Source organism: Geotrypetes seraphini, chromosome 2, assembly GCF_902459505.1.
Source record: "Geotrypetes seraphini chromosome 2, aGeoSer1.1, whole genome shotgun sequence".
NCBI classification, from domain to species: domain Eukaryota; kingdom Metazoa; phylum Chordata; class Amphibia; order Gymnophiona; family Dermophiidae; genus Geotrypetes; species Geotrypetes seraphini.
The window spans coordinates 503046259-503070635 of NC_047085.1; the positions used below are offsets into that span (position 1 = coordinate 503046259).

Below are 24377 nucleotides of genomic sequence, written 5' to 3' on the forward strand. Positions count from 1 at the left end.
TTACTTCATTGGAGCCAGACTTGCTCCATCCTCCCCCAGTAGCATTCCATGCAGGGACATAGGCAGTGACTCACATGCTGCTTAGCTGACCAGAAACCTTCTCCCCGATGACAGAATTCACTTCAGAGGGAAGGATTGTGGGCCAGTCACGTGCAGCATGTGAATGACTGCACACACCGTCCCTGCACAGAGTTGCTGCTGAGGAAGGATGGAGCAAGTCCGGCTCTGACAAAGTAACAGGGACGGTTTCATGGATGGGGGATGGTGCAGCAGGCGGGCAGGCTTCTGTGGACAGGTCTGCTTCAGGGGAAGAGGCAGGCAGGGATCCCTGGCAGCACCTGCAGCTTCTGTGGATGGGTAGGCTTCAGGGGAGGGAGGGTGTGTGTGTGGGCGGGGCAGGCAGGGATCCTCAGCGGTGCAACTTAATTTTAGGACAAAGACTGGAAGGCAGTGAGGGAGAGGGGGCACAAACTCGACTTAGAAAGAAAGGGGGGCATGAACATGGGACACAGAATGGAGAGAGGAAGGGGGCACTAACTTGGGATATTGGGGGAGGGAATAGAAAGGGAGAATTGTTGGGCATGAGTGTGAGTGAGAGATGGTGCACATGGGGAAAGAAAGAAAGGGAAATTGGGCATGGAGATAGAGAGGAGTGAGGTAAAGATGCATGGGGAATAGAAGGCTGAGAGGGAGAAATGTTGGATATGGTGGTGGAGAGGGACCAGAGGGATAGATTGAACGGGATGCAAGGAGGAGGAATGTTGGACATAGTGATGGAGGGAGAGATGTGGCATGGTGTTGGAGGGGTGATAGAAGGAGAAAAGGGCATGGGGCTGGTGGGCAGTGGTGAAAAATGCTGCACATGATCTGGCACGGAGATCTCTTGCCAAGATAAGCTCAGCAGCAACCCGATTCTCTAACCGGCGTCTAACATGGACATCGGTTAGAGAACCGGGTTCTTTTTTTAGGCGGGCTTAGGCACGATTCTGTATAGGACGCCCGGGTGCGTTTCTCAAAAGCCGCTCAGGTGCCTTCTGAGACCGGGTGTCCTATACAGAATCCAGGCCTATGAGTTACAAAGTAAAACATAACTTTTTTTACTTTTGCTTATGTACATTTTTAATGTGTTGGTCACTATTCTTTGTCTCTTTAACCAACACTGCCTGTAAATACAGATTCTAGGACCAAGTCCGGGATAGTCTGTACAGATGAGAATAGCTTTTCATGCGCAAATGCTGGGAGGGAGCGGGAGATGGCAGCAGTCAGCAGTGGCCCTTTCCAGCCTCTCTCTTGCCTTCCTCTTTTCTATGATCTGTCCCCTTTCCCGCCCCTTCTTCTCTCTTTGTCTGAATCCATTAGGAGAGAAGCTTTGTGTGCCTGCAGAGACCCAGCAGAGCCGTGCAGCGAGGGAAGGAGCCAGGGCCGGAATCTGTACTGTGGGGCAGGGCAGGAGAATGGCTGCAGGGCTTTCTGCTCAGCAGGTAGGGGACTGGTAGGAAGTGGGCGGCAGAGGTTGCAGTGCCAGGCAATGCCAAGCATACTGCTGTAGTTGCCTATTGCCTTTGGGGCTCGTTTTCAAAACACTTAAGACCCACAAAAGCATTCGTTGTAACCTATGGAACTTTGTGTGTCCAAGTGCTTTGAAAACACTCTTCTGTGTGTTTTATTCTTGCTGTGTATGACCTTGAATGAATTCTTTCAAAAAGACAGTAAATAAATTCTAATAAATAATACATACACGGTGCGTGGGGCAACCAGAAGAAACCCCCCCACACACAAATGAGCCTGGCATTGCTCTATCTATTCCTGAAGCTCTGCTCTTTATTCCCTCCTCTCATGTACCCGCTTCACCCTCTCCCACCTGTGTCCTTCTTCCCCTTTCCTTGTCCACAACCTGTACAGGTCTTACCTGGAGGAGGGAACACATCCTATACTGGAATTTAGCAAGTAAAATGAATACACTTCTCCCTCCGTATTCGCTGTGATAAGGGATTATTAACAGACCTGCAAATACAGGAAAACCGCGAATAACTTTTTCAAATGTTATTCGCTGTTTTCTATTAAAAAACCATCGTGAATATGGTGAAACCGCAAATAACATGGTGGGGAGACCTGGCCTGTTCCTGAAGGAGAGGCAAAACACGGTGAAGAAAGTGCTGAGAATCGGCGATTTTCTCTGTAAACGCTTGGAATCGGCGATTTCTCTATGCAATCTGATGTCATTTGGGGGGAGGAGCCAGCAAGCTCGAAAGCGCGATTGCTGAAACTGCGAATACGGAGGGAGAAGTGTAATTACTGTTTGTTTGGGGGGAGGGTTTCTTCAACATTGCCTTGAGAATGAACGTGACTGTTGTACCACACAGGTTTTTTATCTGTCATCATTTACTGTGTTACAAAAGGTAAGATATAGACTCTCAAATGTACATCCTGCCCATTTCAAAAGATTTCTAGGAAAGAAAGAAAGTCATAGGGATGATTATAACCATATCGTAAATTCATTGTTCTACAAAGAATTTGTTTAAATTGCCCAAATTGTTTTTGGTTTCTTAGGGTAATTTTATTAAACTTTTTAAGTGCAAACAATTTTTTTATTGAACAATAAAGAAAGATACACTCATAGAAACATAGAAACATAGAAAGATGACGGCAGAAAAGGGCCAAGGCCCATCAAGTCTGCCCACTCTATAGACCCTCCCCTTAATATTATACAATGTTTTACCCTGACCCACTTAGGGATCCCACATGGGCGTCCCATTTATTCTTAAAATCTGGCACGCTGCTGGCCTCGATTACCTGTACTGGAAGCTTGTTCCATTGATCAATCACTCGCTCCGTGAAGAAATACTTCCTGGTGTCGCCGTGAAATTTCCCGCCCTTGAGTTTGAGCGGGTGCCCCCTTGTGGTTGAGGGGCCTCTGAGAAGGAAAATGTTATCTTCCACTTCTATACGTCCAGTGACGTATTTAAACGTCTCAATCATGTCTCCCCTCTCCCTGCGTTCCTCGAGAGTGTAGAGCTGCAAATTGTTTAGTCTTGCTTCGTACGAGAGACCTTTAAGCCCTGAGACCATTCTGGTGGCCATCCTTTGGACCGACTCAACCCTCTGCACGTCTTTGCGGTAAGTGGTGGTGTTCAATATAATACAGAAAGACTCCCACCCCAAACCCCTCCTCCTCCCATTATGCGAAACAATTATTATCCTCCATAATAAAACCCTTACCTGCGCATGTGCGGTTGAAACGGCGTGATCCCTGTCGCTGTGATTTGTGCTTCGGTGCCGTGTTCCATTTGCGGCACGTGTGGCGGTGAGAGCAACGGCAGGAAGGTGTCCGAGGTGTTGCGAGGTGTTCGGCTGCTACTGCTGCACAGGGAAGAGGAGGGGGAGTTGGAAAAGGGGCTGCTTTGGGGGGGAGGGGTGTGCTAGGGGGGCATGCCGTAATCTTGGTTTGCTCAGGGAGGCCAGAGAGAGATAGGCAGGGGGCCAGGGAGAGAGACAGACAGAAAGAAAGACAGACAAGGGGCCAGGAAGAGACACAGACAGAAAGAATGACAAATAGACAGGGGGCCAGAGAGACAGATAGTGGCCAAGGAGCGAGAAAGAAAGAAAGACAGACAGACAGCGGCCAAGGAGAGAGAGACAGAAAGAAAGACAGACAGACAGACAGAAAGCGGCCAAGGAGAGAGAGACAGACAGAAGAATAACGAACAGACAGGGGGCCAGAGAGACAGATAGCGGCCAAGGAGCGAGAAAGAAAGACAGACAGACAGAAAGCGGCCAAGGAGAGAGAGACAGAAGGAAAGAAAGACAGACAGCGGCTAAGGAGACAGAGAGACAGAAAGAAAGACAGACAGACACATCTATTCTAGCACCGTTAATGTAATGGACTTAAAGACTAGTTGATGATAAAAGAATAAAAAGCAAAGGGTACGATCGTGGCTATTACTAAGGGAGATGAGCATATCATAAAGTTTAGCAGCTCAGATCATAGGACCTCCTATGATCAAATACCATCCCAGGTCCATATCCTATGGTTAATTCTTTAATCATGTATGCTCATTCCTCTCATCCTACCTTATAAGTTAACTATGGGCCTGTTTTACAAAGCCGCGCGGCAACAGCCTCGAAGCCCTTTAAATCCCTATGGGCTTCGGGGCCCTTACCGCGCTGCAGCTGCTACCGCGGCTTTGTAAAACAGGCCCTATGTGTGCTATCTGTGTTATTAAAACATAGGGCTCCTTTTACGAAGCCGCGGTAGCGGCTTTTACGCGCTTGATGTTTAATCACGTGCTAGCCCAAAAACTACCGCCTGCTTAAAAGGAGGCGGCAGTGGCTAGCGCGGCTGGCGGTTTAGCGCGCGGTATTAAGCCGAAGATCGCGGTTACAGCATCTTTGTGCTCTGAGCTGTTTCCTCTGCTGCGGTCCCGCCCTCCTCTGATGTCAGAGGCAGGATTGCAGTGGAGGAAACAGCTCAGAGCACAAAGATGCTGTAACCGCAATCTTCAGCTGCAGGCTCCAGCAATAAGGTAAACGATTCGGAGAGGCCAGGAGCAACACGGAGGCCTTCCCGGGGGGGGGGGGTGCACACAGTTTTTCGGGGGGGCAGTCCTTTGTGGGGGGCAGTCCTTCATGGGGTGGGACAGGACAGGGATGGTGGCATAGGCCTTCAGGGGAAACAGGCAGGCCTTCAAGGGGAGGGACAGGCCTTCAGGGATTGGGGTACAGGCTTTCAAGGGGGAGGTGCAGGCCTTCAGGGGGACAGACTTTCAGGGGAGGGTGTAGAAGTACACGTAGGGAGGGAAGGGGAGTTCAAAGAGACGTGCATATGCCAGACTTTGGGGGGGGAAGAAATAATGGGTCTAAAAATAGAGGAGGGGGAGAGAGATGATGGACAATGGGATTTAGGGAGGGAAGGAACAGAAAGGGAGAGAAATTGGACACAAGGGATGGTGTGGAGGGGGGGATAGAGATATTGGATAGGAGAGTAGTTGGGAAAAGAAAAGGCGAGATGATGGACCCTGGGGTGGTGGGGAAGGAGGAAGAGAAAAGGTGGATCTGTGGATGGAAACGAAAAAAAAGAAAGATGCCAGACCTCCAGAGGAGGGAAGGGAAACGGAAGGGGTGGACAGAGATGGAAGATGGATGGTTAGCAGGGAGAAAGAAGAACGAAGGAGACCCTGGCAAGCAAGGTATCAGAAGACAACCAGAGCCTGGGACCAACAAGATTTGAATAATGACCAGACAACAAAAGGTAGAAAAACTAATTTTATTTTCCATTTTGTGATTACAATATGTCAGATTTGAAACGTGTATCCTGCCAGAGCTGGTGTTAGACCGCAAACGTGGGCTAGAATTTAAGAGAGAGAGGAAAAGTCTTTTTTGTTTGTTTATTTTGTTTACACCACAGCGCCAGTGTGGTTAGGAGAAGGCAAAGGGGGTGAAGAGGCTGTAAAATAAACCCACCAGGATGTTTGAAAAAAACACCCACTTGGGCAGGAAAATTGAATCGAATCAAATCAAAATTTTTTTTCCTGAATCTGGCAGCACTACCGATCACACTCTTGAGTAAGAACCTGGTATTTACACAGCTGTACCTAGAAAGCCCAGGCAGTTCCCTCTAGACCAGGGGTGTCCAACCTTTTGGCTTCCCTGGGCTGCGTTGGAAGAAGGAAATTTGTCTGGGGCCGCACAAACACTAATGATAGCTGAGGAGCATAAAAAGGTCGAGGAGGTCCCAAATTTGCAATCACTAATATAGAAGATGTAGGTACAATATCTAATAATAACCCTTTATTAAAGGGACACTGACTGAGCGATCCTCCATATGCGTCTCTGATAGCAGAAGCCTGGTTCTCCCATTCACATCTGTTACAGCTACGGTGAGCCTCATCAGAGCGGGGATGCTGAAGCAGCTGTCAGCGCACATGAAGGATCGCTCAGCCAGGGTAAGTATTACTGCTTTTTGGGTTCCTCTCCACAGTGTCCCTTTAAAATTGTTTTTGATATTTTTTTACTTGTTTTTTGGGTTGGTTTTTTTTTTTAAGTAATGTCTCCTTTAAGAACAGATATAACATACATAAGTGAGGTGCAAGCCAATTGGCAATTTCATGTTATTAAAAATTACCTTTTCTTCCTAGTCTGCAGCCATCCAAAATGTGGGAAATCAACCACCCGTCTTCCTGTCTCCTTCAGTCTGTACATCTTAGCTCCAATGAGAGAAAATTGACTTGCTGCTTTGGGCTTTACTTGAACTAATCTAATCTAATCTAATCTAAATCTTGGGTTTATATACCGCATCATCTCCGCAGATGGAGCTCGACACGGTTTACATGGTTAGGGAAGGAACGGAACTACAGTGGAATTATATAAGTATGAGAGAGGAGAGGTTGGTGTGAGAGTGCCAGGAGCGGGACGGGGTTACGTTCTGGAGAAGAGCCAGGTCTTCAGATGCTTACGGAATGGTAGAAGGGGGCTCAAATTGCGGAGAGGGGCAGGGAGACTGTTCCAGAGCTGAGTGATTCTGAAAGGGAGGGAAGAGCCAAGTTTACCAACAAGGGAGATGCCTTTTAAGGAGGGGTAGGATAGTTTTAATTTTTGAGTGGATCTAGTGGAGGTTGGATTTGAGGAATTCCAGGATAGAGGGATAAAAAGAGGAAGGATACCGTGGAGGATCTTGAAGGTTAGGCAGGCACATTTAAAGTAGACCCTGGAAATAACGGGAAGCCAGTGGAGTTTGGATAGGAGCAGTGTGACATGGTCAAATTTACTTTTTGAGAAGATAAGTTTGGCCGCGGTGTTCTGGATTAGTTGGAGTCTGTGGAGGCTTTTCTTTGTTAAGCTTAGGTAAATGGAATTGCAATAGTCCAATCTGGAGAGGATAATGGATTGTACGAGGACGGCAAAGTGTTTTTGGTGGAAGCAGGAAAGTGGGAAGTGTTTAATTACACTGCTGTGTTGAGTGGGTCCTCACTTGTCGCATATTAATTGCATGTAGCAGGTGTTCCAAAAATCAAGTTCAGTCACTTCCATGGCCCTCCCTAGCTCACTCAATATTTATTACGATTTTAAGAACATAAGAATTGTCGCTTTTGGGTCAGACCAGTGGTCCATCGTGCCAAGCAGTCCGCTCACGCGACGGCCCTCTGGTCAAAGACCAACGCCTTAACCGAGACTTAGCCCTACCTGCGTACGTTCTGGTTCAGCAGGAACTTGTCCAACTTTGTCTTGAATCCCTGGAGAGTGTTGTCCCCTATAACAGCCTCCGGAAGAGCGTTCCAGTTTTCCACCACTCTCTGGGTGAAGAAGAACTTCCTTACGTTCGTAAGGAATCTATCCCCTTTCAATTTTAGATACTGCCCTCCCGTTCTTCCTACCTTGGAGAGGGTGAACAACCTGTCTATCTACTAAGTCTATCCCCTTCAGTACCTTGAATGTTTCGATCATGTCCCCTCTCAATCTCCTCTGCTTGAGGGAGAAGAGGCCCAGTTTCTCTAATCTTTTGCTGTATGGCAACTTCTCCAGCCCCTTAACCATCTTAGTCACTCTTCTCTGGACCCTTTAGAGGGTGTGAGAGCTGAGTTTGGAGTTTCTTGGTGAACCTAACACCCAATAAAGTGCAAAAACATCATTTATAATAAAAACATCTGCTGCAGCTGATTGTGATTTGTGATGGGGCAGTTCTGCAGGTGAGGGGTAGATTTTTTCAGTGAGATTAAGATTATTTTTTTTTTCAAATTTGTAAATAACAGCAGCCTATGAGAGATATTCAGTAATGCTAGAGCCATCATCGTGTTGACCCTCAGCATCTTAATGAATATCTCATTGAAAAAAATCTACCCCTCACCTGTAGAACGGTCCCATCACAAATCACAATCAGTTGCAGGAGTTTTTTTTTTTTTAATTATAAATGACTTTTTCTGCACTTTTTTGGGTGTTAGGTTCACCAAGGCTCTCCAAACTCAGCTCTCATGCCCTCTTCAAATCTTAATAAAATTACCTCGGCCTAAACAATAGAACAGAGGGTAACATAAAACTGGTAGGATTTTTGACACCGAGTTTGCTAAACCAGTATATTACTATCTGGTTCGATGGATGTTCGGCAGTTGGAACCCAAGCACAGTACAGTACAGGATGTAGTTGCAATTCTCAGTGAGTGCGCCAGGTGCTCATCAGATATCTTGGTTCTAATTTAACTTTTAGTGTGCTTCATTCTTGAAAATAGTTGCTCACAAATTTAGGTGCGGCCCAAAAGCGATGACACGAATAAGGTGTGATTGTGAAGCGAGGGATATTTCTCTCTGGGAATGCCCTTGTTAGCCAAATTCGGAAATGCAGCGACAGGAGCTCATTTAGAAATCTGTTAAAAACACAATTATTTGTTGATGCATTTTTCTGAGTACTGATTGTTGTTAAAATTAATGCTGTCTGTTTCTACTTGTCATCATTTTGTAAACTGTTTTGATAGAGTAACGTAACATAGTAACATAGTAGATGACGGCAGATAAAGACCCGAATGGTCCATCCAGTCTGCCCAACCTGATTCAATTTAAATAAAACGGTATAGAAATTTTTTAAATAAAATGTACTCTTTAGACTGACACCATCTCCCCTGATGAAGGCTTTTCATTAGAAGCCTGGGACATGGACCTTGTTGGGACCAGCAGCAGAGGAATGGACTTTGTATTCATACATGTGATATGTTTAAACATATAATTATAGTTAATACAATTCTTTGTTTCAAAGGAAGTTTATTGTGTTACTCAGTTTCTTAACTTCCCTAATTTCTGATAGCATTCCAGCATCTGTCTGTTCATCCTGGTCAGGCAGACGGTAGTATATTCCTATCACTAGCCTTTTCCCTTTTACACATGGAATTTTTACCCATAAGGATTTCAAGGTGTGTTTCTGCTCCCATAGAATTTTCAGTCCATTCGAATCAAGGCCTTCCTTAACATATAACGCTATGCCTCCAGGTATGACAGTGTACCATTGTTTATCTTCCTTCCACCAGGTCTCAGAGATGCCTATTTTATTTATCTTTTAATTTAGTGCAATATATTCTAACTCTCCCTTCTTGTTTCTTGGGGTAGGGAAGAGGAAGGAGGAAAGAATGGAGAGAGATGCTGAAGACCGTGGGGTGGAGGCAGGAGAGAGAGTAAGGAATAAGAGAAGTGCTAGACTCCATGGAAGGGGGTTGAGAGGGAGGGAGGGCAGGAGATAGATATTGGGTGCTGTGGGGGGAGGTTGGGAAGGAGGTGGGGTTGGGAGCAGAATTTGGGCACTCCCAAATAAAAAATCCTTCCTCTGCCCCTGCTCTCATCCCTTTTCAATGCCTTGCATCTCTCCAGTCTTCCAGGTCATTCATGCTATGCCCTAGCCTTTCTCCACACTTCATCCCCTTTCTCTTACCCTCATTTCACACCCTCACTCATTCTTCCAGCCCATCAACATACCTTCACTCATATCTATCAATTGCCAAGTACTCACTGTCCCCTCTATATTTTCACTCCATCTCTCCCATCCATAATTCCCTGCTTTGCTCCCAAACATTCTCCCATATAATCACCAAATACCAATCATAAGAACATAAGAATAGCCTTATGGGGTCAGACCAATGGTCCCTCTACTCCAGTAGCCCATCTTCACGGTGGCCAATCCAGGTTACTAGTACCTGAGAAAAATCCAAATAGCAACATTCCATGCTACCAATCCAGGGCAAGCAGTGGCTCCGCTCATTTATTTATTCAATTTTCTATACCATTCTCCCAAGGGAACTCAGAACAGTTTACATGAATTTATTCAGGTACTCAAGCATTTTTCCCTGTCTGTCCCGGCGGGCTCACAATCTATCTAATGTACCTTGGGTAATGGAGGGTTTAAGTGACTTGTCCAGGGTCACAAGGAGCAGTGTGGGTTTGAACTGTGCCACATTCTCCCTTGTCTGTCTCAATAACAGACTATGGGAGAAGTATAAATCATAGTCCTACAAATATGCAGTACCAGTAGTTGCCCATTCCTCTAGTACTGGTTTCTAGGGAATCAGGAGCACTGTACTAATTGTCCCTGCACATGTGACCCTTTATCAGTTTATAGATCGCTTACAGATGGAAGTTCCACCAAGATTTTAGATAAGATAAGAAATCTAATATCTGATAAGAAAAGCCCCCGATTTAATACTTTGATTTGGGGGTCTGGTTTACCTTTTTTATTGGAACTCAAGCTGTGTTAATTCTCACCAGTGCCTTAGAGCTCTTCCCCAAGTACACTAGCTTTGTTTATAGTACATAGAGAACATATTGTATAAACAATTCTACTTTGGCAGTATTCCCAGAAAGTAAGCCAAACTGTTTTATTTTCTGGGTAGTAATAAGCCAGAAGGAACTGTCCTCAAGCCAGGAGAGGCATGCAGACAATGGGAGTTAGGCATCCTCTGATGTCACAGCTGTAGGGTCCTCGATCCTGTACTGATATGCTGCTGGGCTTATATAGAATGAAAAGACTTTGTTCTTCCCATTATTGCTCAATACCATGTTCTGGAAGATTCAGGGCAGTCTTTGAATGTCCCAGAAACCTCAGGAAGTTTCTAGAATGTCCCAGAAGGGTGAGATCATCCTTTGCAGATCACATGATCATAAATCAGTAGACTCTGCTACAAGGCCAGGGACAGGACTGTTGTGCAAGATCGCATGCTCATTTCATCAGCCAAATTCATTTCAGTCCCAGGAGTGAAGTTTGCAGCATGTCCTTGATAATACAGCATGCCTGTGTAGTATGCTGCAGGAAACTGACACCACCTCTGTTATACTATGCACAAATAACTCTCACATCCCCCATCCCATACACACATGATCTGGTATCTCTCTCTCCCTCCCTCCACTCTCAATCTGGCATCTATTTCCTGCAACATCTCTCTCTCTCTCTCCATCTGCACCCCCTACCATATAGTCTGTATCTCTCTCCATTCTCACCCTACTCCCCTCTCTCCTGATGTGTCAGTGCTCCAACTTTGCAGCCACATCAGTGATTAAAGTATCTTCCATGTATGGCTGGCCCCAGAAACCTTCCCTTTGTCATGTACACCAATAGTATGTGGGAACAGGAAGCTATAGCAGGGGGAAGACTTCTGAACATAGCCAGAGGTGAAGAGTACCTTGATCTGTGAGGATGGGTGTGGTAGGGGTTGAAAGGAAAAGAGATGTCTGGCATCTTCCTCCCCATATATTTCAGCATCTACACACATACTGAAACTGGGCTGACATATTTTAGGGTGACACTTGCCAACATATAGCGACTCCTATGGGGAAATAAATCTTCCAGGGTCTGGAGAAAAGGGGTCATGAAGTTCTCTTTTTCATGATACTGTGTTAGCCAAGCTCTAATGCATTCTGAGTTCCTACAAGCATCACTTAGTTTGTTTCTGGTTTGTATTTCAGTTGCCAGTGACGCTTGAGGATATCACTGTCTATTTCTCCCAAGAACAGTGGGAGTATTTGAATGAAGGCCAGAAGGAGCTTTACAGGGAGGTGATGAAGGAGAATTATGAGACACTGATCTCACTAGGTAATGACTGTGCAGTGCATGTTTAGCAGATACAGGGGCTGATTTAATTAAAGTAATTTGAGACATTTTCCTGTACCTCCTTTAGTTCAGAAACTTCCAAGTATAATCACAGCCGGTCTCATCCCTGCTTTCTATCTGAGGATGGCAGTGTTAGAACCAGAATTGAGGAACCTTTAGACGAAAATCCAGTGTGTCTTGCCAATTTTCTTTAAATCAGAGATAAATTATTTTCCAGTTCATGGAGAAAGACTGAAAGCCAGGGCAAGGGGAGCACAAATAATCAGGATCTGCAGCATCATTTGATGGAACCTTTAAATTTAATCAAAAGTGTTGTGCAATGTTCATCAGTCTTTTATCAGCTCTCAACACTGGTAACAGCAAGGGGTATTTTATTGAAAACTAATAGCAAAATGTCCCTTTAAATAAACAGATAGACCAGAGGTGGGAATGAAACGGAATCTTCATTCATGCCCTTCCTTTTTGGCAGTACTATATGGGACGAGACATGGTGGAGCCACTTTGGGAGGGAGAGAAGAAAGAAGTACAAGCCACTTCCCTAATCATATTGAAAGTTTTTAATAAGCAAGCAAACAAGGCTGTCTGTCTCACATTTGCCAAATTCCACAGCTGATGATGTTACACTGCAACTGATTTAACTATCAAACTACAAAAATATGGAGCTCACTATTCATGGAGATATGCACTACCACCATGTACACTCACATAAGAATTGCAATACTGAGACAGACCGAAGGTCTATCAAGCCCAGCATCCCATTTCCAACAGTGGCCAACCCAGGTCCCAACTACTCAGTCAGACCCAGAATATCTTTGTAGTGTATGGATGATCTCTACCTGCCCTTTCTCTGTTTTGGTTTATTTTCTCTACTGACTTCCCTATGAAATATGCCCATTCTCTCCCGCTTCCAAGTGACCCCCCCCGCCATACAACACTTCCCCCTGCCTCCGATGTCCCCTCACCCTTACTTCTAAGTAGATGACCCAATGGACCTGGATTCCCTCCTCTCAGCTGGCCTACATTGTCCAAAATGGGCCTTCCCCTTCCCGGTGCAACTTGGGATGCACTGGGGAGGGGCCTGAGGCTCAGATTGGCCCAAATTGTTTAAAGCCCCTCCCATGGGAGGGGCCTTATATAACCTGGACCAATCTAAGCCTCAGGCCCCTACCCAGATGCACCTTGAAGGGGCCTAAGGCTCTGATTGGTCCTGACAGGCCAGCTGGGAGGAGGGATCCGTGTCCTTCAGGTCATCTACTTAGAGGTAAGGGTGAAGTGACATCAGAGGTGGGGGGAGTGTTGTATGGTGGGGGGGTCACTTGGTAGCGGAAGAGAGTGGGCATCTCTCCTGCTGTGGGTGGTGTGCACGGCCAGGTGGCAGCACGCATTTCTTGGCAGCGGAGGGTGCACGCAGGGAAGGCATTTCTTGGCAGCGTGAGACAATGGGCATCTCTCTCTGAGGAGGGGTTTGTTGGTTGGCAGCGGGAGAGCTTGAACATCTCTCCTGCTGTTGTGTTTTTGCTTTTGTTTTGTACGCGTTTTCTGCGCATGTGTCCATCACTATCACCAGCGATGGGCACATCCAAATTTAGCGAATCTTCGCTGCTGTCTGCCAACCTCATTTGCATGTGTGATTTTTTGAGAATGTCTTGCTTTTTTCAATTCGCTATTAAAATAGCCGCGTTAGTAGACTATCACTTTTTAACACATTGTTTTGAGAATCCTGGCCTAAGTCCGGGTCTGCTGTGTAATGAATTTAGGTGTTCCCATTTCTTTTTCTCCTGCATCCATTAGTGCTAGTAATCTGGGGGAAGAGGAAGGGGGTCTTAAAGACAGGAAATTTTCTGCTAGTCATTACAGAAATCCATGATTATTTTAGTTGATTTGAGTTTTGCTTTCTTTTTTTTCTGTTTACATCCAGTGGTTCCCAAACCTGTCCTGGGGGACCCCCAGCCAGTCATGTTTTCAAGATATCCCTAATGAATATGCATGAGAGAGATTTGCATACCTGTCACTTCCATTATATGCAAATCTCTCTCATGCATATTCATTAGGGATATCTTGAAAACATGACTGGCTGGGGGTCCCCCAGGACAGGTTTGGGAACCACTGGTTTACACCATTGATGCTACTGAATTCTATAATTCTGGTTGGACTGGGTTTGCCCCCCCTGATGGGAGGGATCTCTGAAAGCACTCCTTCCTCCCACCTGGCAGTGAGCAGGCTGTCCTATGTGCTACTCACACTGGCCTCATCCCTCCCACTGATGTCACTTCCTGTTTACAGGACCAAGAAGTGATGTCAGAAGGAATGCTCAGCCAATGTGAACAGTGGGTACAACAACCTGCTCACTGCTGGCAGAGATCTGAAGAAGTAGAGGTATGGGGATGGAGGTAGGGTGCTCAGCGGGGAAGAGTGCATGGGAAGGGGGGCGCACAGCGATACTGGGTGCCTCTGCCCAGGGCACCATTACTCCACTGTGCACAGCTGATTTACATTTTTGACTCGCTGTGACCAGTCTGCAATGACAATTAGTGGGAGTGTGTGGTGCAGTGGTTAGAGCTACAGCCCCAGCATCCTGAGTTTGTGGGTTCAAATCCCGCATGGCTCCTTGTGACCCTGGGCAAGTTACTTAATCCCCCAGTGCCCCAGTTACATTTGATAGAGTGGGAGCCCACAGGGACAGACAGGGAAAACGGCTTGAGTACCTAAATAAATTCATGTAAACCGTTCTGAGCTCCCCTGGAAGAGCGGTATAGAAAATTGAATAAATAAAGTAAAAGTTTCAGCCTCTGATAACCAGAGCTGGTATTGTGATGTCATAATGCCTTATTCTACCAGTAAGATCCGACCTCATCAGTGATGTCACAATGGCTTGTCCTATACTTGTCTCACTTTTACTGTATTTTGATTTCAAGAGTGGCGCAGTGGTTAAAGCTACAGCCTCGGCACCCTGAGGTTGCGGGTTCGAATCCTGCACTTCTCCTTGTGACCCTGGGCAAGTCACTTAATCCCCAGTGCCCCAGCTACATTAGATAGAGTGGCAGCCCGCCGGGACAGTTAGGGGAAAATGCTTGAGTACCTGAATAATTTGTAATCCGCATAGAATTGTAGGATAGGCAGAATATAAATAAATAAAACCAAAACTAAACCAAAGGATGAGTTTGTGCACATTTCTATCACTGAGGGGGAAGTTACCAACATGAACTACTGTTAAGAAGGGCTATTTTACCACTAACTTATTATTTTAGCTGAGGTCCCATTTTATGCAATGGGACCTAACTCCTAATAACTGGAGTTTAGAGTAAAGTAACCCATTTTAAGGGTAACCCATGTTGCTAACTTTCCCCCTAAGTCATATGTGGGAGTCACTGAGTCATCAGATTAACACAGGGGTAGGCAATTCCGGTCCTCGAGAGCCGGAGCCAGGTCAGGTTTTCAGGATATCAACCATGAATATGTACGAGATGGATTTGCATGCACTGCCTCCTTGAGATGCAAATCTATCTTGGGCGTATTTGTTGTGGAGATCCTGAAAACCTGACCTGGCTCCGGCTCTCGAGGACCGGAATTGCCTACCCCTGCTCTAGGCATCTATTGCCTCCCAATTAAATCTAGGTTGACTTTTCCTACTTCCTACATAGGGCCAAGGCTGCTGCCTACTCTGACCTCTACAGAGTGTAAACAAGGCCATACTAGTAACCTTTGAATTCCCTAGGCCAGGGGTAGGCAATTCCGGTCCTCGAGAGCCGGAGCCAGGTCAGGTTTCCAGGATCTCCACAATGAATATGTACGAGGTGGACTTGCATGCACTGCCTCCTTGAGATGCAAATCTATCTTATGCGTATTTGTTGTGGAGATCCTGAAAACCTGACCTGGCTCCAGCTCTCGAGGACCGGAATTGCCTACCCCTGCTCTAGGCATCTATTGCCTCCCAATTAAATCTAGGTTGACTTTTCCTACTTCCTACATAGGGCCAAGGCTGCTGCCTACTCTGACCTCTACAGAGTGTAAACAAGGCCATACTAGTAACCTTTGAATTCCCTAGGCCAGGGGTAGGCAATTCCGGTCCTCGAGAGCCGGAGCCAGGTCAGGTTTCCAGGATCTCCACAATGAATATGTACGAGGTGGACTTGCATGCACTGCCTCCTTGAGATGCAAATCTATCTTGGGCGTATTTGTTGTGGAGATCCTGAAAACCTGACCTGGCTCCGGCTCTCGAGGACCGGAATTGCCTACCCCTGCTCTAGGCATCTATTGCCTCCCAATTAAATCTAGGTTGACTTTTCCTACTTCCTACATAGGGCCAAGGCTGCTGCCTACTCTGACCTCTACAGAGTGTAAACAAGGCCATACTAGTAACCTTTGAATTCCCTAGGCCAGGGGTAGGCAATTCCGGTCCTCGAGAGCCGGAGCCAGGTCAGGTTTCCAGGATCTCCACAATGAATATGTACGAGGTGGACTTGCATGCACTGCCTCCTTGAGATGCAAATCTATCTTATGCGTATTTGTTGTGGAGATCCTGAAAACCTGACCTGGCTCCAGCTCTCGAGGACCGGAATTGCCTACCCCTGCTCTAGGCATCTATTGCCTCCCAATTAAATCTAGGTTGACTTTTCCTACTTCCTACATAGGGCCAAGGCTGCTGCCTACTCTGACCTCTACAGAGTGTAAACAAGGCCATACTAGTAACCTTTGAATTCCCTAGGCCAGGGGTAGGCAATTCCGGTCCTCGAGAGCCGGAGCCAGGTCAGGTTTCCAGGATCTCCACAATGAATATGTACGAGGTGGACTTGCATGCACTGCCTCCTTGAGATGCAAATCTATCTTATGCGTATTTGTTGTGGAGATCCTGAAAACCTGACCTGGCTCCAGCTCTCGAGGACCGGAATTGCCTACCCCTGCTCTAGGCATCTATTGCCTCCCAATTAAATCTAGGTTGACTTTTCCTACTTCCTACATAGGGCCAAGGCTGCTGCCTACTCTGACCTCTACAGAGTGTAAACAAGGCCATACTAGTAACCTTTGAATTCCCTAGGCCAGGGGTAGGCAATTCCGGTCCTCGAGAGCCGGAGCCAGGTCAGGTTTCCAGGATCTCCACAATGAATATGTACGAGGTGGACTTGCATGCACTGCCTCCTTGAGATGCAAATCTATCTTATGCGTATTTGTTGTGGAGATCCTGAAAACCTGACCTGGCTCCAGCTCTCGAGGACCGGAATTGCCTACCCCTGCTCTAGGCATCTATTGCCTCCCAATTAAATCTAGGTTGACTTTTCCTACTTCCTACATAGGGCCAAGGCTGCTGCCTACTCTGACCTCTACAGAGTGTAAACAAGGCCATACTAGTAACCTTTGAATTCCCTAGGCCAGGGGTAGGCAATTCCGGTCCTCGAGAGCCGGAGCCAGGTCAGGTTTCCAGGATCTCCACAATGAATATGTACGAGGTGGACTTGCATGCACTGCCTCCTTGAGATGCAAATCTATCTTATGCGTATTTGTTGTGGAGATCCTGAAAACCTGACCTGGCTCCAGCTCTCGAGGACCGGAATTGCCTACCCCTGCTCTAGGCATCTATTGCCTCCCAATTAAATCTAGGTTGACTTTTCCTACTTCCTACATAGGGCCAAGGCTGCTGCCTACTCTGACCTCTACAGAGTGTAAACAAGGCCATACTAGTAACCTTTGAATTCCCTAGGCCAGGGGTAGGCAATTCCGGTCCTCGAGAGCCGGAGCCAGGTCAGGTTTCCAGGATCTCCACAATGAATATGTACGAGGTGGACTTGCATGCACTGCCTCCTTGAGATGCAAATCTATCTTATGCGTATTTGTTGTGGAGATCCTGAAAACCTGACCTGGCTCCAGCTCTCGAGGACCGGAATTGCCTACCCCTGCTCTAGGCATCTATTGCCTCCCAATTAAATCTAGGTTGACTTTTCCTACTTCCTACATAGGGCCAAGGCTGCTGCCTACTCTGACCTCTACAGAGTGTAAACAAGGCCATACTAGTAACCTTTGAATTCCCTAGGCCAGGGGTAGGCAATTCCGGTCCTCGAGAGCCGGAGCCAGGTCAGGTTTCCAGGATCTCCACAATGAATATGTACGAGGTGGACTTGCATGCACTGCCTCCTTGAGATGCAAATCTATCTTATGCGTATTTGTTGTGGAGATCCTGAAAACCTGACCTGGCTCCAGCTCTCGAGGACCGGAATTGCCTACCCCTGCTCTAGGCATCTATTGCCTCCCAATTAAATCTAGGTTGACTTTTCCTACTTCCTACATAGGGCCAAGGCTGCTGCCTACTCTGACCTCTACAGAGTGTAAACAAGGCCATACTAGTAACCTTTGAATTCCCTAGGCCAGGGGTAGGCAATTCCGGTCCTCGAGAGCCGGAGCCAGGTCAGGTTTCCAGGATCTCCACAATGAATATGTACGAGGTGGACTTGCATGCACTGCCTCCTTGAGATGAAAATCTATCTCATGCATATTTATTGTGGCTATCCTGAAAACCTGACCTGGCTCCGGCTCTCGAGGACCGGAATTGCCTACCCCTGGATTAACACATTACAATGCAAGTGTTTGTTGTATTAATGTCTTTTCTCCTTCTGAAATATTTTTCTCAGAACTGGATAGAACAATCCTAACAAGGTCTCGCCAGCGATTTGTAGAGAGATCATCCTTTGTGCTGGTTATTTGCATATCTCTTTCTCGTATCTGCCTTCCCTTCTTAATGATTGATCACTTAAGCTCATTTGATGCAATCTTTTGTGGTGGATGACAGGAGTAGAACCTCCCCTTCGTTCATCACATGCTGCATCCTGAGAATTACTGCTGTGTATTTTCTGTGAATGCAAGGGAACTAAGTCTCAATTTTCTTTGTAATTCCTAGGCACCAACCACGAAAGCATTGATCCTGAAGTATTATCAAGGATTAAACAAGAGGAAAAGCTGCGTATCTGGGATTTGCAGGAGTCAGGAGATCGTGAAGATGCTCGCTCATACACAGGTGACTAATAACGGCAAATACCGTACCGAGTATTACACAAGTACGTAAAAAAATACTGTGTGGAGGAATAGGAGATTGAGTGAAATAATCATAGAAGCCCTGCTACTTAAACTAACCTACCTGTAATCAGCTATGGTGCAGCCAACTCTGGAAATTCAATACCAAAGCCCAGACATGGCCTGACATTGAATTTCTGGGCATAATACCGGCAGCAAAACACTGAGCGTTGCTGACTGAATATCGACTTCAGTACAGTTTGACCAGGCTGTTCTTATGCCTTTATGGAAAGACCACAAAGTCACTTTCAAATATTGGATTTGAATGTGACATCTCTTGCAGTGATCAGCTTGGAAATACATTCCCTTCGTAGAGGGGTGGCAAGGTTACAAAGGGGTATTGGGTTACTGAACTCCTATAATAATAATGTCCAATGTTCACTTTTATCTAGGAAAAGATGATCTCAGATACGGTGATTCAGAAGGACATTACTGGGAGATCAGTGAGAAGCCTAAAAGGGAAAAGATGTTATCAGAAAAAGACGAGCCCTCTTCCTGCTCTGACTTTGAGAAAAAAGGCAAAAATCAGTGGATCTCAGAAAATAAACAAAATAATTCAACAAGAGACTCCGCTCTACGTAAACGCAGCGCCAGAATTATCCCAGGCATAGGGAAAGAGCAGAGAAGCCAGATGAGAGATCAAAGTTGTTTTTGTGATGTGTGTGAGATATTCCTCAGCAACTGTGTAGCTCTGAAATCACATCAGAGATCTGGGCCTGAAGAGACGCCAGCTGCATGCACAGACTGTACAAAAATCTTCAGTAGAAAGGGAGAACTACGGAAACCACAGAAAACATGCCTAAAAGAGACACATGGCACATGTTCTGAGTGTGGGAAAGATTTCAATAATGCGAAAAAGCTAATACAACATCAGAAAGGTCATCAAAAATCTAGAATGTGCAAAAGTTCAAAATATGAGGAAAGCTTTATTAACAAAGCACACTTTTCAAAGTACCAGAAAAACGACACCGATGACAGAGTGTGTTCATGTCTTGATTGTGACAAAAGCTTCGACCAGGAAGAAAACTTTATAAGAAACGCACAGTTCCACCCAGAAGAGAGACCAATTTCAGTGAATGAAACTAAGAAAAGCTTCAGTCAAAAAGCATTCACAGAGCATACAAAAATCGAATCAGTCATTTCTGCTGAATCTGATAAAATCTTATGCAGAAAAGGAAACCTTTCAAAACGCCAGAAAGTTCAGAAAGATGAGATACCATACACTTATTCTGACTGTGGTAAAAGCATCCATCGGAAAGGAAAGCTGTGCCAGAGAATCCATTCAGAAGTAAAACCATTTACTTCTACTGAGTATGACAAAAGTTTCAGTCAGAAGTCAGCGTTCACAAGCCATTTGGGAATCCATTCAGAAATTAAACGATTTGCATGTACTGAGTGTGGCAAAAATTTCCGTCGTAAGGTACACCTCACAGTGCACATGAAAATCCATTCAGGATTGAAACCATTTGCATGCACAGAGTGTGGTAAATGTTTTACTCAGAAGATACATCTCATTAAACACCAAAAAATCCACACGAGAGTGAAACCATTTGCATATACTGACCATGATGAAAACTTTAGTGAGAAGAAGCTACTCGTCACCCATCAGAAAAATCACAGAGAAGTAAAACGATATATATGTAATAAGTGTGGCAAAGCCTTCGGTCAGAAGTCGGCGCTCAGCAGACATGAAAGAATCCATTCAGAAGTAAAACCAATTACATGTACTGAGTGTGGTAAAAGTTTTGGTCGGAAGGAGCACCTCATGATCCATCAGAGAACACACACAAAAATGAAAGAACTTATATATAATGAGAGTGCCAAAAGAGATAAACCACTCGCTACCCATGGGAGAATCCAAATGGGGATTAGACCATTTACATGTACCGAGTGTGGTAAAAGCTTCAGACGGAAGGAACACCTCACAGTGCACCAGATAGTCCATTCAGGATTGAAACCATTTACATGTACAGAGTGTGGTAAATGCTTTAGTCGGAAGGTTTATCTCACAATACACCAAAGAAGCCACACGGGAATAAAACCTTTTGCATGTACTGAGTGTGGTAAAGGCTTTAGTAAAAAGGAATCACTCATTATACACCACAGAATACACTCAGGGGAGAAACCTTTTTCGTGTACTGAATGTGGCAAAAGCTTCAATCAGAAGTCAGCAGTTACAACACACCAGAGAATCCATTCAAAAATAAAGCCATTTCTGTGCACTGAGTGTGGTAAAAGTTTCAGTCGGAAGGAGCATCTCATTGTACACCAAAGAATCCACACAGGAGAGAGGCCATTTACATGTATGGAATGTGGTAAAAGCTTCAATCAGAAGGCATACCTCAAAGTGCACCAGAAAAGCCACACTGGAGTGAAACCATTTAAATGTTCCAAGTGTAATAAAAGTTTCAATCAGAAAGCATACCTCACAGTACACCAGAGAACCCACACAGAAGTGAAGGCATTTACATGTTCTGAGTGTAATAAAAGCTTTAGTCAGAAGCCATATCTCAAAGTACATCAGAGAATCCACATGGAAGTGAAACCATTTACATGTACAGAATGTGGTAAAAGCTTCAGTCGGAAGGCATACCTCAAAGTGCACCAGAGAGTCCACACAAGAGTTAAACCATTTACATGTTCTGAATGTGGTAAAGGTTTCAGTCAGAAGTTAAACCTCAAAGTGCACCAGAGAATCCACATATGAGTGAAACCTTTTACACATACTCAGTTTGAAAACGCTTTGGTGTAAAAAACATACAAACCATATGCCAGAAAATCTATACATTAGTGAAACATTTTACATGTACTGAATATGGTAAAAGCTTCAGTGAGATGGAAGCACTCACTATTGAAGAATCTACACAGAAATGTTAATGATGGAAAATTCTATATGCATAGTAGCTTTTTTTTATTCACTGGGAACTTTGTAAACATTATAACATCACTGTACCAGAAAGGCACTGAGATAATGGTGCTAAGAGTATTGTGGAAAATGAGTAAGTTATGATAACCTGGGACATCTCCATTCCAATCAATAAAAAAGCTGGATGCATGGAAAATGGACATAGTGGTCAAAGAGTAAAATCCAGAATGGCAGAGATCATAGATATGTGAGTTCCAAGCAATTACCCTGTGAATCATGTGGAAAGAGAGAAGGAGTCTCAAATACCAAGAAATGCAGTCCAAGATCAAGGAAATGTGCTAGAAAAAAAAATAATATTTCCCATCATTTTGATGTCACAGACTTAATTAAAAAGAATTTCCAAGAACCCCTGGATAAATTGTCTATACATGTTATATCTTATAAATTGAAGAAGGAAGCTTTCTGTGACACGATGCAAATACTGTGGCAAGCATTTGGAGTAAAATTCAGGGATTGAGCTTATACTCCACACATCCTGGTTTAGGAATGAGGTTCCTTACTGCCCTGTGTGCAAAACTAACTCATTTGGAGACGTTGCCCTCAAGTGAAACCTTTTCTATGTACAAAGTGTGGGGGATGCTTCAATCTTAAAACAGAACTCATGAGGCATCAATCTCTTTAGGAATAAAACCATTTAGGTAGGAACTCTATACACGGAACTGAAAAGTCAGTGCTGGATAAAATTGGTGCCAAATACTGCTCTATAAAGGGCACTCTGAATTGAGCACACTTCATAAAATAGAGCTTAGATCAATTTTCATTCCTAAAATTGAGTGCTGGTAGTTATGAAACCTGAAGTTAATGCCAGTGCTCAATTCTATAATACTGCGTACAAATTTTCAGAACACCTCTGACCCTCTCCTGGCCATGCTGCCTTTTGAGTTGTGTGCTCTGAGATATATAGGGGCATTTTGGATATGTCCAAATTCAAGTTTAGACGTTTTACAGAATATGCACAAAAAATCCAGTACCAAACATGCCCATTTTCAAAACTGGAAAATGCTTTATCTTGGGGGGGGGGGGTTGTTTTAATGAATGTGTTTGTGCTCAGCGCATCTATCTTTTTGAATCATTTTTGAAAAAAACACGTCCAAAAGAAAAACGCACAGAACAAGACATTGGGATGTAGGACGGGGCCAGCATTCTTATAGACTGACCACAAAGATATCCCAGCAGAGTAGTGGGGCACCCTGGGGACACACTGCAGTGAACCTCACTTAAAAAGTCCCAGGTACACACCTCTCACTATAGCCCCTTATATTGTATCATGATCCCTCCAAAACCTACCCCAAACCCACCGTATTCAATTGTACATGACAACAATAGCATTATGCCTGCAGGTGACACTTATATATGAGTACAGTGTGATTAGGATGGGATTTGGAAGGCTTAAAAGTTCCACTGTCAGTGTAGTGGTTAGAGTGGAATATGTTCTCTATGGTTCGCTCCAGGAACCTGCTCGCTTCTCAACTAGGACTGGCCATAACATCTGCAGCTGTCATAGAGGCAGTTATGTACTGTTTCATTTACATTTTTGAGAGGTGGAAGGGGGTCAGTTACCACCGGAAGAGTGGGGGGGGAGGGGTCACCTTTTTGGCACTTATTCATTGTTTCTGTTCCATTCCTATGAGACGTACCACACTCTTCTCTGTCACCGCCCCCCCCCCCAAACGTGGAACTTATTACCCGCTCAGGTAAGAAAAAAAAGAACCTTGAGAAATACAAATCAAAACTAAAAAGTTTCCTATATAGAGATGCTTTTAATTGATTAGTGAGCCCCTTAAACTGAGTTGACATTCCCAATTGAAGTAAGTAAGCACTGATCTAATATAATATGTCCAAATCTATTTTATTGAGCAAGTAAAAACATCAACAAGGTAACATTCAAAAAACAAACAAGCTCAGCATTTTAAATAGAAAACTCCAATCCCCACAGAACTCCGCCCCCCCAAGTAACCCCTCCCCATCCCCCAACTAATCCCTCCCCCCAACAATCCCTCCTCCCCCGGGTCCTCCTTCCAGGCATAAAATACCAAGAAAAATACAAACAGAAAACAGGCATACCAAGTACATTACATTACATTACATTACATTACGGATTTCTATTCCGCCTATACCTTGCAGTTCAAGGCGGATTACAAAAGATTTGACTGGACATTTTCCAGTGAAGATACAATTTTTTTTTTTTCTTTCTTTGACAGAGGAGAGATAGCTGGATAGATTCCTAAGGGGATTTAGTGGTTGGATAGTAAAATGACAGTGCCGAACTGTGTGATATGGACAAAGAGAATATAGTTAGAGTAGGTAAGATTACCATCTAATTTTTGGGGTCTGTTTGCTTGGAAGGTGTTTAGGTGGGTTATTTGGGGAAGTAATATCTTGAGGTAGGTGAAGAATGGTTAAGATATTTGGATGAATTTTTTGAAAAGCAGGGTTTTGATTTCTTTTCGGAATGTTTTGAAGTCGTCCGATGTTGTCAGCAGATTGGAGATGGTATGGTTGAGTTTTGCTGCTTGTGTTGCCAGAAGGTTGTCAAACAATTTCTTGCGTAGTGTGCCTTTGAGTGGGGGAAAGGTAAAAGGGTTTGGGGTTCTTCTGTGTCTTGAGGTGGAGATCTGGTTTAAGCGGTTGTTTAGGTAGGAAGGGGAAGAGCCATGTAACGCTTTGAATAATAGGTAGTGGAATTTGAATTGAATTCGTGCTTGTATGGGTAACCAGTGGGAGTCTAAGAAGGCAGTAGTTATGTGATCATATTTTCTGAGTGAGTAGATCAGTCTGAGGGCGGTGTTTTGTATGGTCTGGAGTCTTTTTATCATAG

At 44.9% G+C, this 24377-nt stretch overlaps 1 protein-coding gene across 1 annotated transcript; it reads left to right on the top strand.

The window, feature by feature from the left end:
* Positions 1–1367: 1367 nt before the first annotated feature.
* On the top strand, positions 1368–23745 carry LOC117354511 (oocyte zinc finger protein XlCOF6-like). Its single transcript, XM_033932178.1, has 5 exons — positions 1368–1481; positions 5872–5942; positions 11430–11556; positions 18461–18577; positions 19026–23745. Exons 2-5 carry the CDS (start codon positions 5898–5900, stop codon positions 21338–21340), a joined length of 2604 nt encoding a protein of 867 aa, XP_033788069.1. The 5' UTR covers positions 1368–1481; positions 5872–5897; the 3' UTR covers positions 21341–23745.
* Positions 23746–24377: the final 632 nt, after the last annotated feature.

Excerpts from the sequence above, each read along its gene's own strand:
- LOC117354511 (XM_033932178.1), top strand. The coding sequence starts at position 5,898 with ATGCTGAAGCAGCTGTCAGCGCACATGAAGGATCGCTCAGCCAGG. Across the intron at positions 11,557-18,460 it reads TGAGACACTGATCTCACTAG|GCACCAACCACGAAAGCATT; the intron begins GTAATGACTGTG and ends TGTAATTCCTAG. Across the intron at positions 18,578-19,025 it reads AGATGCTCGCTCATACACAG|GAAAAGATGATCTCAGATAC; the intron begins GTGACTAATAAC and ends ACTTTTATCTAG.